Here is a 16,451-nt window from a genome sequence, read left to right as displayed (position 1 = left end):
GCGGGAGGCCGAGGGCGCCGTGCGGCGCTGGGCGCTGAGGCACGGCGGGGGGCGCCAGAGAGCGAGCACAACACACGCCCGCGCGGCCATGGCGGCGCTGATTGGCGGCGGCGGCGGCCCGCAGCCATGAGCGGCGGCTTCTGATTGGCCTGCAGGTGCGGGCCCGGGCGGGGCGGGGCGGCGCGGCGGAGGCTACATAAGGAGGGAGCGGCGCCGGCGGCGCGCAGGCGGCCAGGGGCGCGGGACGGGCGCTGCCGGGGTCCGGGCGTGGGCGACGCGTGCGGGGCTGAGCCCGTGGAGACAGCGGCGGCGGCCGCTCCGGGTGTCGGTGGCGGCAGCAGCGGAGCCGGCTGCCACCAACCATGCTGTGCTATGTGACCAGGCCGGACGCGGTGGTGATGGAGGTGGAGGTAGAGGCGAAAGCCAACGGCGAGGACTGCCTCAACCAGGTGAGGGGCTTCTCCCCGCCGCCGGCCCGCCGGGCGCCAGCGCTCGGGGCGGGGGCTGTGGCGGGCGCCGCAGTGACCGTGGGGCAACGCCGAGCGCTGGTGCCCGGCAGCCGCGGGGCTCCGCTGCAAGCCCGCCGCCCTCTCCCCGCGGCGGGGCCCGGACGCCAGGCGAGGGGCGGCGGTGGCGGGGGCTGGGCCGTGCGGGGGCGGCCGCGGCGGTGGGGGCGGGGAGCGCCGCAGTCTCCCCGCTTCCCTTATGGTTTTGGTTTCTTTTTTTTTATTTTTTTTTTTTTCTTTTTCCCAACCGCTTCTCCATGTTGAATGCAGAGGGTGCTGCATCCCGCGCCACGGGGCTCTCTGGCCCCTCTGCCGTGGGAAGCGCAGGCCCGGGCCTCGACAGTGAATCCCGTTGGAAGTGTCCCCAGGGAGGGGACAGGAGTGGGGCCACAGGCGGGGAATGTAGCACCCACTGCATCCAACCCTCTGCATCCGGGGCCGAGCGGGCTGCAGCTGCCGTCCAGGTGCCTCCTCGCCTTTCCGTCACCACCGCCTCGGTGTGTCTGCGGTGGCTGCCGTGGCCATGCTGGGGAGAGACAGATGTACAGTCCGGTCTGCTGGTGGCACCTAAATAAAACTTGAGGGTGACTGTACTTCTTTACTCCTCCTTGCCCAGCAAGTGCGATTGGCTGGGATGTTGAGTAGCAGATATTCTCCTCTTGTGGAAATCCGCTGACCCTCGGAACTGCCTGTCCTGGGGCTGAAATTTGACCGTGGAAGCCCGTGTGTTTTTTGGCTAGTGGAGAAATTCCTGGTTCGTGCTTAGTGATTTTTTGGGGGGGCTGTTTTGTATGCAACCTAAAATCCAAGTAATTAAGCCTTTGTGTGAAGGTGCTGACAGTAGGGTTTTGTGTGTATGTTTTAAGTGAGCAATCTGAAAGAACACTTCGGGTATTATTTTTCATTGTCATGTTGTAGCCTGATTGTAAAGAATCTTATTCTTTCAGGTTTGCAGAAGGTTGGGGATTATAGAAGTTGATTATTTTGGACTGCAGTTCACTGGCAGCAAAGGGGAGAATCTGTGGCTGAATTTGAGGAACAGGATCTCCCAGCAGATGGATGGTTTAGCCCCTTATCGATTGAAATTGAGAGTCAAGTTTTTTGTTGAGCCACATCTTATCTTACAGGAACAGACAAGGTAAGTAAACATGCTTGTAAGTACGTTTAATTTAATACTTTGTTTTCAATTTCTGTAACTTATGAAAACGATTGCACAATTTTATTTCTTTTATCATGTGGTAATTTTGCTTGACTTTTCTATGTAGTTTTTAAAATTTTAGTGGTTTTGAAGTTTATTATTGCTTTTTTATAGAAAAAGTATAATTAAATTGGCAACATTAAGCTTTGTGTAGCTACCAGTAATAATGAGCGTGAGTCATTTTGTGAGCACTTAGGCACCGGCACTGGAAGAAATTAAGCTACCAGTAGCAAACTTTTTATATGGTATTTGTGTGTCCGATAGTAACCTCTCTTCTGTGGTGTTACTCTAGGTCACGCTGAACCACTAGTACAGAAAGGCAGGAAACAATTCCTCCCACAGTGCAAAAAAACTTGCTGAATTCCTTTTTGTCTGGTATTATGTTACAGTAACTTTCATATAGCTACAGGCCCTTAGAGGCTACAAAAGAAACAGCTGTCTGGCTGCTTCTGTAGCAAGTCCTCTTAACTAAATTGTTTTACTGTTATTAAATCAGATGAAATAGTCTTCTAAGATTAGTAGGGAACACGCTTTTACTCCTTGAGTTTGATTGCCACATGAATTGCAACAGAATTTTCTTTAAAGAATGCTGTACAAATGTGTGTTTAATGCTGACCTTCCAACTACTTTTTCCTCTTAGATTTGGATAGTACGGGTAATATGAATGAGGCCAATTGAAATCTAGTCTCTGTATGATAATGCCAAAACCCATTTTCACTACTCCCCTGGACTTGTTGCTCTCAGAATCATTGACTTGGTACTTTCAGAATTAAGACCATGAGTACAACACGGTGCTTTTGCACAGAATGTGTGAAGAACTTGGTCAGAAGCTGACAGTCTGATTTGGTATTTATTTCATAGGAAAAAGGTTTTGAGTTTATTTTTTGATCTAATGTATAGGGGAGAGGCTTTTGGAGAGCAGTGGTTCCAGCTCATCAGTATGGTTGATGTTTTCAGAATGCTGTGGTGGTAGAGCATGGTTGTCCTGGATAATAGCTCCAGTTAGGCAAATACATTCAAGCTGTATTCCAGTTCTGATATACTTTTATTTAGGAAATAATTTCTGCTATACATGGCATATCGTGGAGTGTTTTTCCTTAAAGAAACTCTTATTTAAATCTTTTTGGTAAGTATGAAACCAGATAACAAATGGGATTTATGTAGAACAAAAGGAGCCACACAATTTCGTACCTGATGAGGCAGAAGAGATTACCCTGAGCATGTCAGATGTGTCTCCGCTCACAAAACAAATCAGGGTGAAAATCTGAGGAAACCTAAAAGTGGCATTTTTATGCTATCTTTGATGAATGCTTGTTCAACTTCACAAGGCTTTTACAGATGTCTGTGTCCCTGTCTTCAGCCCTGTCAGTGCAAGACTTGGCAGGAGGGGAAGTTAATAGAGAGGTTGAACTGGTGAAACGTGCCCCAAGGGCCTCAAAGACTGGCTTGTATAGCTAAAATGTAACAGAGCTTATACACCTACATCAGAGCAGCAAGTATTTCTCCACTGTGAAGATGATTTAAAAGGATGTAGGTGGGACAGGCTTTCTTTTATGTATCAATTAGGACTGTTCTGAAACTAATATTTTTAACAAACAATTTAAAAATTAACCTGGGCTTAGGCATCAGAAGGGATATATTAAAACCAAATGCAAATTGTACGTCAGGTTTTAATAACTGCTTTTTAGTTGTGTAAGCCCAGTAGTCTACATGTAGCAGACCTAGAATTCCAGTGCCTGTGGTAAATGTCTCTTCTCCTGGATTGTTGACACTGAGTTTTAGTAGATTGACTTCCTTTCCTATTCAGATCTGCTTGAGGATTTACATATGCATGTAACAGTGAGTTCATACTTTGTGTGTAAGCATCAAGGAGAAGATGAAAAACTTGCAAACCTGTCGCCAAATTTAAAAATCAATAGGTATATCATAGAAGTGCAAGGATTAGCTGTACAGTTAAAGCTTGACACATTGTTACATCTTTATCTGCAGTCTTGATGAAGAAGGTGATACTTATCCTTAGTTTCCTTTAGCAGCTGTGTCCATATTTGATCTGTGGGGTGTTTTTGGCAGAGCTGTTGCCTTGTGGTCATGTGTGTGAAGAGCACTGGGGAAGTTTTTCAGACTTTTGCTTGCAACCTCTGATCCTGTTTTTACATATAAATTAGATGCATGTTGAGACTGCTTTTGAAATCTGAGAAGCTGCAAGTAATTTTAAATTTTGTTGATGTGTTTCATCATGATTATAATGGCAAGTGTTGTGACTGAGTTACCAGGGTTTTTTTCTGTGTATTTAGGAAGCTTTGCCAAGCCCAGTTGCTTTGCTTCATTAGAAACCCTTGCCTTGCTTGAGTTTCAAACTCAGGTGTATGTTTGTTTGTAGCAATTTAATGTTCCGATGCTGCTGCAGAAGCTGATCTGGCAACAGAACATCAACCTCTGCTTCTGTTATATTTAATCAGCCCAGAGGAAGATTGCAGCCAGTTTTAATATTCCTATACAAGGCAGCCTTCTTACTACAGAGCACAAAGACAGAGCAGGTTATAATTGTACCTCTGACCACTGTGGCGACAAACCACATTCACTAAGTGCTTTGGGAATCTGAGAATTGCATCGAGAAACCCTTTCTACTGAACTTTTTTTACAGGGTTAAAAGCAGTTTATTTCTATTCTTCTTTGGATCTCAGCTTCTAGATTTTTTTTATTTGACTACCTGGTACTAAATTGTACCACATGATTTCATAGTTTAGAATTGTTTTCAATGGAATAAAAGTGCTTCAGTGCAAGAATGTCATTCAAATTTAATCTGCTGCTGTCAAGAGTTTTACAAACAAGTCTGAGATGTGAACAATGTGCTGCTTTAGAGGAGTTTGAAGAGCTGTAAGTTTTCTTTAGCATGGAAAATCACAGTGGCTTGAAAAGGATTGCTCTCTCTTTGCTTAAAGACACAAGTGATGGCCCAAGATCGAGATCATAACTGTGGCTTGTGTTGTGTTCATTTTCCCTGTTTACTCTATTTCTTTGACAGGTTGTGCAACAGTTAGGAAGGGAAAAAAAAGCAAACCTGCTTGTCATGCCTTACTGAATGACTTGTGGGTGGTTCATGGATCAAATGTTGTGAAGGGTTGAATTGCAGTAAGGAGCTAGGGCTTAGAGAAAGGATTATACATCGCTAATCAGACTGTTCAGGAGACTTTTTGACGGGGGTGAGGCCGGGGGCAGTGACCGGGAGTAGGCCCAGTCGCCTGCTCCGGTTTGGGATATCACAGCCCCTGCCTGGGGCGGAGAGCTCCGGGCATTGGCCACAGGCAGGTGTGAAATGTGGAGCAGAGGAGTCTTGAAACTTGCAACCACCTTTTAACTGGAGGAGTGCTGAGCCACCGAAGAGGCCAATGGTGCCGGGCAGCAGTCTGGAAGAATGATGGGTTTAGGTTTTAAATTCAGCATTATTTGTCTTGTGTAGCGTGACTGAATATCAGATATTCACATATAAGCCATGACAATTTACAATATGTCAGATTCTAGTGAGCCACACAATATCATGAAGCATTCAAAAGAGCTGTGTTTTGCCAGCCTTGAAAGTTGCAATTACTGTTTTGGAGGTTGTTAAAGTTGTGTGATGTTTACCAGTAGTTGAATTATATTTACAAAGTACACTTTTTTGCTGTGTTGTCTAGTACTGATGAACTAGCTGAAATTAAGAATGGCCTTAAGTCTGTTGAGTCGGATACATGTAGTAGGTAAAAAGTGAGGAAACCATCCTCTTATCCTATAGCATTGGGTAGCCAGTGCAGCAGTGACATGGTGTTTGTTACAAGGCAATGAAAGTGTGTATGATAGACACTGGGGTGAGTTTAATGGATCTGTTTGTCTAAAACAGCTGAATTGCAGTTGGTAACCTTTTACCCACTCTGCTGAGAGCAAGGAAGAACAAAGATACTGAGGAGCATAAAAAAGGCAAAAAACATTGCTTTTTTTCATGTGAGGATTGGCCTTGTCTGCTTTTAAAAACAGAACTGTATTCTATAGATTTAGTAGTCTTTACCAATATATTTTTAGGGAGAACAATTTTGCTGCTTAATTTTGGTTTTAGACTACAGAGCAGTAAGTGTACTCCACAGCAGGAAGGAGCATTAACCTGTGGTAAGGAATCATACCCCAAAGAGAACAGATAGTTCCTTGGGAGGTATGCTGAGATTCTTGCCAGTAGTCTGGCAAGAGAATGAGGTCTTTTGCCTGTGCTTCTAGTTTAAGGGTCATTAGTCATATGCAGACACCTTTTTGATAAAGGATTGGGGTTTGTCCCTTTCTTCCACTGACAGCTAAGTTTAGAGCTTAAAACTCTTAGCTGCCTATTTGCTCTGTTTCCCTTGCCTTGATTAAAAAAATAGTAGTAGAAACTACTAGTAGTAGTGCAGAGCCTTGCTTCCTAATGCACATAATTGTCTTCAATGAGTTTCAAAAGCAAATGTGATCTTGTGTTACATTTACTTTTCATAGTTTGGCCCTTTTTTTTTTGTAGATTAGTTATTTCTAGTTTATTTGGATGAACACTAACTAGGTGATTTGCCCCCCCCTTGAAATTCCATTGTAGTGAAGTACTGATGTCTGTTACTGGCAACGGTGTTCAGTATTGTCAGCCTGCATAAATTGCTTCAGAGGGAGGCAAAAAGCAATTAATGTGATTGATACCTGGTCTGTGACTTTGGTTTGGTAGCTATACTTTTTTGTGAAATGGACCGTCTGCTGAAATCTCCTTGCAGCCTCCCCCTTCTACAGTTTTTGTATCAAATTATTTACATCCAACTGCAATACATTAATCACACCACATTTGATTTTACTGTTTTATATGCATATAAATCTTAAATTATATGCAAAACATGGATCCAAAAATAAGGATGTAAAGTAAATATAAAATCATCAGTGTAGCTAATGCTTGAAGAAAATCTGTGATCCTGTTCTAATTGTAAAACTGCCCTTCGTCCTTTTGGAAAGGAAGAAAAAAGTATGGGCAGATACTGATAGAGTGTAGCTTCGGCAAACTTAATGTGTTTCGCTCTCTAGTCAATATTCTTATGTAGTGTTTTGAACTACCAAACTCAGAGGAAATGTTCCATTATTGAATACACAGATATGTCTGGGTAGTGTGGGCTTCAGAGGGGAAGAAAAGGGCATTTTGGGCTACAGAGATTGTCTTTTGTACTGATGCTGTCACATGTAGAGAATTTGGGCCACAAGTGCTATGGGAAGTTCTGTTTGTCTTTCAAGTTGCCACTAGTTGATCAATGTCCCAACATGTCTGGCAGATGTTAAGATGACTAGGAGTCAGAACAGTTGATGGGCAAAGTTCAGAGTTGTGAAGATTTAAAGACAAAATGGAGCTTTGGAAGGGGTTGTAAAAAGCTGCAGTATGTGCTAAGAGGATGTTGGGCCTGGGCCGGGGGGGGGGGGTAGGAACAGTCAGACATTTTGTCAGACATTTGACTTAAGTTACTTCTCAAATTTATAACATGTAATATTAATGTATCAAGTGCAACTGAAGTGTGAATGATGCAGAAACAAAAACATTTCATTTCTTACATGGTGGACAGACTTTAGATTTTTCTACCAGCTATGCTGGAAATGCAACCTTTAGGGAACATACAAACAGTTCAGTTTTTAGTTCTAACAGTTCATTGTTCTGAAACTTGCTAGGTAAAAATTCCACAATGTCTAAAATACTGGTGGTGAAATAATTCCTTGAAAAAAAAGGTATCCTTTTACTGTACAATCTGACTATCTTTAGAGGTGAGAAAAATGTTAACTTCTTATCAGATCTAAAGGTTCCAAGAGAGAGGAAGGATGGCGGATTGTGTATGGAGCGATTAGGTCACAATCTAATTTGCAAAAACTTACGTAAATTCCTTGTTGTAACTAATAGTATCTGTGATATGAGCAGGTTTTCAACGAGATAGTCTATCAGGTCCTTTGGAATTTGCAGAATTTGATAAGGAACTGCATCAAGGATCCTAATGCTTTCGTTTTGCTTGACTGTATTCAGCAATAAAATCAATCTTATGTCTTTTTCTTTAAGGATCAAGAGACTGTCTAGCTTTGTGTAAAAAAATTTAAATCTTCATGTGTTATCAGATTGTGGCTAGTGTCATGTTTTGGATCTTTGAGGAGGAATGATTTTGCCATGGACATTAACGTAACTTTGAGGAATGCACTCCACAGCTGGATGGGCTAATCAAAACCACTTTTTCAGATGTGTTTGTAACCCTCACTGTCTTTCAATTTCTGGGTGCCTTTTCTTCATCAAACACACTTAGAGTCAAAACAAACAAAAACCAAATCAAAAGCCCAACACACACACACACAAAAAAAAAAAAAAAGGCAGCAGAGAATTTGCTATCTGAACTTCTGTTTGGGGCAGCTGCTCTAACAGGTCAGTGTGAAGTCATTCACTGTCCTGTTATGGGTGCAGATTAGGTTATTTAGGTGCAGATGGATTGAATTTGCATAACTCATTACTTTGCAATAACTGCCCTTTATATGTGCTGTTTGTTCTATTAATCAAAAAAAATGCAAAGTAGCTGAGTATTTCTGATATTTTTCTCTTATGTGATATGAGCCAGTTATGGGAAGTTACCGCACATTAGCTAATGTGATGCTACTTCACATTGTGCCTTAAACTCACTTGTCTTCCTGTGCCATTACTGGGTTTGTAGTAATGGAATGTGACAAGCCGTGCATTTGCTGTGTGTGTTTCTGTAATTCATCTGTATTTGCAGGAACAATATTTTGGCTTTCCGTTCCCCTTGAGATGTCAATAAGGTCTTCCCAGCGAGGGGAGAACTCTTGACTTTACCCTGTGTAGTCAGTGCTGTCATATGAAAAAAACCCTGAAGATATAAGAATTTAGGTGTGATAGTTGTAAATGTGTTTTTGCTAATGAGAAAAGAAAGTCTAATCTTCCTTTGAAATGCTGTATTTGTAATTAGTACTTAAAGTGACTGGAAATCCTGTTTGGATATTGTCAGAGGATCAAGAGTGCATGAGAAGCTGTTTATTTCATGAAATGTTAATTGAAGTTAGGGAAAGCCTACTTATTTGAATTTATTTTGGCTCTTGTGTTTTAATAATTTATACTGACTTCTTTAGGTTTATGGGCTGAGCACCAAAAAGAGTCTGTACAACTAAATCATTTTAAAAGGTTGCAGATACCCCTTTCTGGGGCCCAGGCCCAAAGAGCTGTGACTCTGCAGGGTGGCAGAAACACATAAGAGCAGAGGTTTGACCATCTCTTTAAAAAAAAAGAGCCTAAAGAAGGAATAACCTGCTGCCAGTGGAGACAACTCTGTCTGAAGTTCTGGTCCTCTTGTGACCTAAACTTGTGTCCTGCACAGTGTGAGAACATTGGCTTCCACCAGATCCCTCTAGAACTGCTGAAGGGTGTAGGTTGATCTTCAGACTTGAGAGTGATGTGATTAATCCCTTGGGTCACAACTAGCATGATGCCCTAGCATGACAAACGGATTGCAAAGGGAAGTGTTGGAGCTGTGACTTCTTGCAGGAAAGCTTACAGGATAATTTAATACCAATTCTTTTTTCCTGATTCAAAAAGTTGTGGATATGAGACATCTTTTGGGCTGGTATCTTCTTAGTTGCAACATTTACCAATAGAGCTAAGAAAGAACGTAACTCTTGCAAGTTCTGTAATTGCTCATAATGCTGAAAAAAGTCCCATTTGCTTTGTTGGACAAAGGAATTATAGAATGCTACAACAGAATATATGCAAGATAATATTCAAAATTCCCATTGGAAGGAAAGCTTATCACTTATTAGCATCTTCAACTTCAGTGATGAGAGATTAAATGCAGAGCTTAAGTAAAGCTTTTCTTAAAAGTAGATTAGACTTCATTTTAGAAAAGTAAATGTCCTGTTCTGTGGAAGCCAGGATACATCCCTGTGTGTGCTAGGCTTCATTTATTGAAAGATTTTTTTCAGTGATACGTAACTCTGTGATACATAATTCTCCATCTGGCTTCCGTAAATATGTTGAGTCTTAAATGGTAAGACATTTATATTGTGTCCCCTGAGGGAAAATAAGTATGATCTGTAGAAGTTAGGGCAACCCATAGGTGATAATAACATGCTGCTGTTAATGTTGGTGAAAATGTTAATTTGTCTGTCAAGTAACCTATTAGATAATTACGAGCAGCTTTTTGAAGTTTCAGCAGGCTGTCAAACCTGCCTTGGTCTCAAGTGCAAAGTTTGGTCTGATGAATGCTTACACAGTAGCTGTTTTTCTGTGTTGCTCCCCAATGCCTTTTCAGGTATTTCAGGTAATTCTGTTAATCATGTTGCTGGCAAAAACACCATGGCTGTAGTGGCAGGAGTATTTCCACTTGTAGAGAAAGTATTGTTTCCCCTCTTGCATAAGAGAAGGGTTTTGAGATGCTCTTCCCAAATTGGCTTTTGTGAAATACAGAATAACTTGTAAATTGCAACAAAAAAAGTAAACAAAGGAAACGAATTGAAATCTTTCATTGATATTTTACTCACTAAATTGAAATTACTAAGTGGCCTTAGGAGTTAAAGCAGTTCTTACTCTTGAGATACTCATGATGATGGTGAAGCGCTCTTTTCTTTTAGTAGTGATTTTAGATGCCATCTTCAGTTGTAGCTTCATGTTTAAGAGTAAGTAAAGAACAAGCTGGAGGCCCTTTTCTTTCCTTTGTGCCGGACTTTGTCTACTTGGTACATTCATTGCAAACTCTTGATTACCAAACATAGCTGAGATGTTATTTGTTACGTGTCTTGATTACAGATGTCACGTAATGATTTGTGTAAGCAAATGTTTCTGATTGTGTTGCAGGCATATGTTTTTCCTGCATATAAAAGAAGATCTTCTTGCTGGTAATCTTCAGTGTTCTTCAGAGCATGCAATTGAACTTAGTGCATTGTTGGCACAGATGAAGTTTGGAGATTATAACCAGAACACTGCCAAGTACAATTATGAAGAGTTGTGTGCAAAAGAGCTCACCACTACCATTTTGGAGAGGTAAAAAGCACAACGATCTAGTTTCCTTTTTGGAGACTGGCAGCAGAAGATTTTGTTACACATTTAATTGCAGGTGCTATAGTGTAAGCAAGTAATTTAACAATGTTAGCTTTGGAGATAAAAATCTCCACCTGAATGTTTGATGTTCTGATTTCAGTTAAATTTTTAAGCTCAGTTATGAGATGGTTTTTTGATTTTGTTTTTGGTTGGTGGTTTGGTTTTTTTTCCCTTGTGAAAATGCTGGTACGTGGGGAAATACAGATATATTTAAGTGCCTGGAGCAGGGTATTTAAATTGTAAGTATGTCTTAGACCTACACTTGTGAATGAAGGAATTTATCTGGCTTAGTACCCTTACTCTGAAAAGTAAGCAGAGTTCTGAAACATCTTTATAGCTCAATTCCTGAATATCAGGAAACATTCAGTGTGTCATACTTTTCTGTAATGTTTTCTTTAACTATGAACGTAGTGGTAGCTCAGGGAAGCATACTGGGGCAGGTGGTGTTAGTTGGAAAGCCTTGATTACATGGAGCTTTTTCATTTCTAAGAAAATGCACAGTATTTTCTCCTTGACATTCTCAGGAAGTTTTGGTAATTCTCAACTATCTCCAGTTCACAATTGCTGGAAATCTATAGACAGATAAAGCAGGTCAGGAGCATTTACTAATCTGTTTAACTAGGTCATCTAAAAACCCATGTTAAAACAAGCTGCTGACAGCAAGAGCAGATACTTAAGTTATTTCACCTATCCTTAATCTTTTTGTCAACAGCATTATTACAAAGCACAAGGAGCTAGAAGGTCTAAGTCAAGCATCTGCTGAATACCAGATTCTACAGATTGTTACAACACTGGAGAACTATGGGGTAGAGTGGCACTCAGTGAGAGATAGTGAAGGGCAAAAGCTCCTTATTGGTGTTGGACCTGAAGGCATATCCATCTGTAAAGATGACTTCAGTCCAATCAACAGGTATGTGTTTCCTGGAACCATTTGCATGATCAGTTTTTCATAAATATGGAGCATGCCTCTAGTTTTCTCATAAATACACAAAGCTGCACTGAGAATTACTAAAAGTGACTATTGGGATGTAGGATCTGAGGACTCTGCTTGTAATCAAGATAAACAAGTGACCTTAAAAATCTTGATTTTTATGTCTTTTTGAAGCAGCATCTTCAATCAGCATTGCTGACTGCCATCAGAAATCATTGTAACTTTCTGATTAAAATGCACTGTAATAGTTTATGGAAAATGCCCTAATCCTTAACAACAAAATAACCTTTGTTTTTTTAACATTGACTTATAGGATTGCTTATCCTGTTGTTCAAATGGCAACTCAGTCTGGGAAGAATGTATATCTGACTGTTACCAAGGAGTCTGGTAATAGTGTGGTTCTCTTGTTTAAGATGATCAGTACAAGGGCAGCAAGTGGACTCTACAGAGCAATTACAGAGACACATGCATTTTACAGGTCAGTACTGCCCCTAAAAAGTCATGTGCTGCTGCCCTTCTCCAGTGTTTGAACTGAGTGCTTAAGCAGCCAGCAGTATTTGGAAATACTTTGCAAAATTTTGGAAATTACTCTGCAGTTGTTTTGCAGCCTCTCTTTTCCTCTTAAGTCCAGCATTTCAGAGTGCAAACTTATGTTCTTTGATACTTAATAAACAATACATACATTTTTGTTCCTATGTAAGAGAGAGAATGAGACCAGTGGGGAAGATCCTGGCATTTATAATGTGTAGATCCTTTATTTGGCTCCTTCAGTTTGTTATGTTATCTGTATGCCACCTCCCTATCCCATATGCTTAAACCCTCCTGCAGTTCCTCTGTCCTTGCTCACATGCTCAGGGTTTTGCTTCATGCCAGCATCTATCCATTGTCTCTGTCCTGTTGTTCTTGAGGTAGGAGTGCTATAATCATTTGTTGGTGGGCAACTTTTCATCCCCCTTTCATTCCTACTGTGGTGTCCAGCACTGATCAGTAAGACTAGCTGTCAAACACACTTAGCAGTGTTTTCTTAAAATTAACTACCACACACCAGTTTCAGTTACTTCTTGATCTTTGTCTCTGCTTGTAATTTCTGCTGCCCTTCACAGTTTCTGATTTTAATTTAAGCAAAATTTTAGTTTGGCAATAGCATTTGGCCATAAGCATAGATCTTGGACCTTAGGCCCTGTGAGACTAGTCCTTCTGTTACGTGTTTGTGTTTTCCTTCCTGTGTTGCCTAGAGAAGTGATATGCGTTAATAGGCTTCTGAAGATTCAACTGGATCACTGAAATATGTGATAAGCATGGTTAGGGTAGCTGAAATGCACAGTGGCAAATACAAATGCCTTAATTCTTTACACTGCATTCACACTGGTTCCCTTCAGAATGACATAATACTTGTATATAAAGTACTGGGTGGAGATTGGGTTAAAAACATGACTTGACTCTCTGATAAAAATTGAGAGCCAAAGACTCTTTATTGAAATTCTTTAGGGCAGTGTTTGAAAATGTCATGCAAAAAGGTGTTGCTAAGCTGATCTGTGGATTAAGCACCTGTTTGCTGTTTGTTAGCATAATTCTTTAAGTCCCTGCCATAGGCTGACTCCATTTTACCAGACACTTCATATTTTGAGATGAAAAGTAACTGTCACTTTCTATTTTACACTTTTCAAAGGAGAGTTTTCATGCAAAGATCATTCAAGAGCTTAAATATTGCGTCAGTCTGTTTGATTTGCTTTAATTTCAGCGCTGTTACTTCAGCTTTGCGAACAAATTACTGTGGGATCATTCTGTTGGTATTAACTAAGCAAGTTCTTATTTGTCCTCTTGTTTTATAGGTGTGACACTGTCACCAGTGCTGTCATGATGCAGTATAGTCGAGACTTAAAGGGTCACCTAGCATCTCTATTTCTGAATGAAAACATTAATCTTGGTAAAAAATATGTCTTTGATATTAAAAGAACGTCAAAAGAAGTTTATGATCATGCAAGGCGAGCTCTTTATAATGCTGGCATTGTGGATCTTGTTTCAAGAAGTGATCAAACCCCACCAAGCTCCCCCCTTAAGTCTTCAGAAAGCAGCATGAACTGTGACAACTGTGAGGGCCTCAGCTGCCAACAAACAAAAGCCCTGCAGGAGAAGTTGCGGAAGCTGAAGGAGTCCATGCTTTGTATGGTGTGTTGTGAAGAAGAGATAAATTCAACCTTTTGTCCCTGTGGCCACACAGTTTGCTGCAAGTCCTGTGCTTCCCAGTTGCAGGTAAATGCAGTGCCATTATGTTATGAGTTACCAATTTGTGTGGAAGGTTTGGTTTTTTAATATTTGATGGTCATTTAATTTAATCAGACATTTAATATGCTTGTGTTGATGGTCTAGTAAAACTACTAAAATTTTGTTTGTGGCAAACTAATTTCAGAGAGCATTTTGTCTGATGTGCTAATGTAATACGTGGTAAGGCTAAGAATGAGCTGCATGCTTCTCACCGTACCCTGTCTTAAATATGGGATGATGGGAAAAAGTGCTGTTACTGTGTATGTGAAGTCTGCAGAAAGTGCACAGACTCACAAAATATGAAGTAAACTGATTTCCCAATGTTTTTCCTTTCCAGTCGTGTCCTGTTTGCAGATCTCGTGTGGAGCATGTCCAGCATGTGTACTTGCCAACCCACACCAGTCTTCTGAATCTGACTGTGATATGATTTACGTGCACACTTTAAACGCATCATGTACTCTTGAAACTGCACTAATAAGAAATGCAACCATTGATTGTGAAGAAGGCAATCACTCTGGCACCTATCCACAATCAAAAGCAAAAAATACTGCATTTTTTAACATAAATATTCTTTGTCCAGGATGTCCAAAATGGTTTGGGACATCTTCTGAGAGTAGACATGTAATTGATTCATTTTACGTAAAGAACGATCCATAAGTTTGTAGCATGGCAGTGTTGCCACAAATAACAGTAACCCTGGAGAAATGTGGTGTACACATGCAGATGTACCCGGTGAAAGCAATGCAGTCTTTTCTTTTACATGCTCTAAATCCTTTTCAGTACAGTTGCACTGTTTATTTTAATAGCAAGACTTGCTTTTACACATACCAGTTTAGTAAGGCTCATAGCTTCTGCTTTTAGTAAACTGCTTTAAAAAGAGGAGAGATCTCTTTTTAAAAAATTAGTTCTTAAACTGAAGTTACAAGGCTTCACTAAGCAGCTGTGCTTAACTCAGAATTCTGTTAAATAGAAAACGATTCTGAGAGAATAGCTTTGGAAGGGGAGGACAAGATTGTTAGTCTTCAAGTGTTGAGGGTGGGTCAGGAAGGTCTTGTAATCTTCAAGTGTTGAGGGTGGGTCAGGAAGGTCTTGTGGTTGACAGTGTCCTGTGGAAGCACTGCTATGGGACTTCATTCATGGCTCTTAGTGGGCAGGGTACTCCCAAGTTTCCCACAGGCCACGTTTGGCTGGTCTTAGGAGCTGCAGGCAACTGCCCTTCAAGTTGGCTTTATTTCTGGAGACTGATTTCAAACTATTAAACATGCACCATTAATCTTTAAGGGTTGTGTATAATTTTAAATGCTTTCTTTAGTTAGCATCTTTAGCAGGAAATGACCTACCCAATAAAATGTTCTTGATTTCCACCCCCCTACTTGGGCATTTTGGGCTCTGGTTTCCTAGTGTCTTCTCCAGGGTACAGAGGGAACTGGAGACCATGTTTGGGTGCAATACTGGCTTAATCAAAGCTAGAAAAGTACACTGTCACTTTACTGAAATTTTCTGACTATACTTTTCATATTGCCTTAATGTAGCAGTAATGTGTGTTTATGCATCTGTTTCTTTGCACAGACATTTTGTCGAAATATTAAAACTCTACTTTTTTATGACACATTAGCATATAAACCTTACTCTAAGAGGGTATTTATTTTTTCACTTTGTAAAGAAAATTTTGTTTCTTCATGAAGCAAGAGCTTTGTCCTATATTGTAGGCAGCTTCTGTCTTTTTATATTCAGATTAATAAAGGACTTTAAAAATCTTTGTGTTATTGCTAAGACTGATTTTGTTCTGAAATTCATCTGAGGCGTTACTGAACTGAAAACACAATGCAGTATTTTCATGTTTACAGTCTTGAATATTTTGTCACGTTTGAGGTAATGAGGTTTTCTCCAGTGCATGCAAAGGAGGGACTAAAACTGACATTTGTTACAGGCCGTGAACTTTAAAAGAGCTGACATATTCAAACTGTAACATAGCATTCAGAATTGACTTTGTGAAGAAAATTTTCTACAGTAAATTGTCCCAAATCTGGGGCAATAGACCTGGAGGTATATTTGAGGGGAATGAGAGAAAGTAAAGAGTGCAGCTTGAGAGTAGAGAGTTGGAGTTTCTGTAGTCCTGTCTAGCAAGTTCTTAGTTACAGATGTGTTGGTGTCTTTTTTGATTGGAGCTATTCAGACTTCCTAACTTAAAAGTTTTCCTTTCACATTGTTGAAGAGATGGTGCTTCAGCACTTCCAGGGCTGTGCTCTGCCACGACGAGGAAGGAGCGAGTGTACAAGTACATTCAGAGAAGACTATCCAACTACTGTACCAGCATACAGTAGTGCTTAAGCAAACCTTTGCTTCCCAAGATTAGAACCAAATTATGTTAGTAACATCTAATCCATTATCTTATGGCAGTTGGCTGAAATGGATTGTAAATTATTATAAATAGATGTTAATACAGGAATC

At 40.6% G+C, this 16,451-nt stretch overlaps 1 protein-coding gene across 1 annotated transcript; it reads left to right on the top strand.

Annotated features, from left to right (window-relative positions):
• The first annotated feature begins 238 nt into the window (after nucleotides 1–238).
• On the top strand, nucleotides 239–15,751 carry MYLIP (myosin regulatory light chain interacting protein). The gene is made up of 7 exons (XM_066188903.1): nucleotides 239–449; nucleotides 1,454–1,644; nucleotides 10,562–10,747; nucleotides 11,517–11,714; nucleotides 12,049–12,213; nucleotides 13,568–13,988; nucleotides 14,338–15,751. The coding sequence occupies exons 1-7, from the start codon at nucleotides 363–365 to the stop codon at nucleotides 14,425–14,427; spliced, it is 1,338 nt and encodes a 445-aa protein (XP_066045000.1). The 5' UTR covers nucleotides 239–362; the 3' UTR covers nucleotides 14,428–15,751.
• The last annotated feature ends 700 nt before the right edge of the window (nucleotides 15,752–16,451 follow it).

This window comes from Chamaea fasciata, unplaced genomic scaffold (genome assembly GCF_029207755.1).
Source record: "Chamaea fasciata isolate MVZ Bird 193981 ecotype frontalis unplaced genomic scaffold, bChaFas1.0.hap1 SCAF_1, whole genome shotgun sequence".
In the NCBI taxonomy this organism is placed as follows: Eukaryota; Metazoa; Chordata; class Aves; order Passeriformes; family Sylviidae; genus Chamaea; species Chamaea fasciata.
The sequence above is the reverse complement of the archived record's forward strand: the minus strand, read 5'-3'. Positions and strand labels throughout refer to the sequence as shown.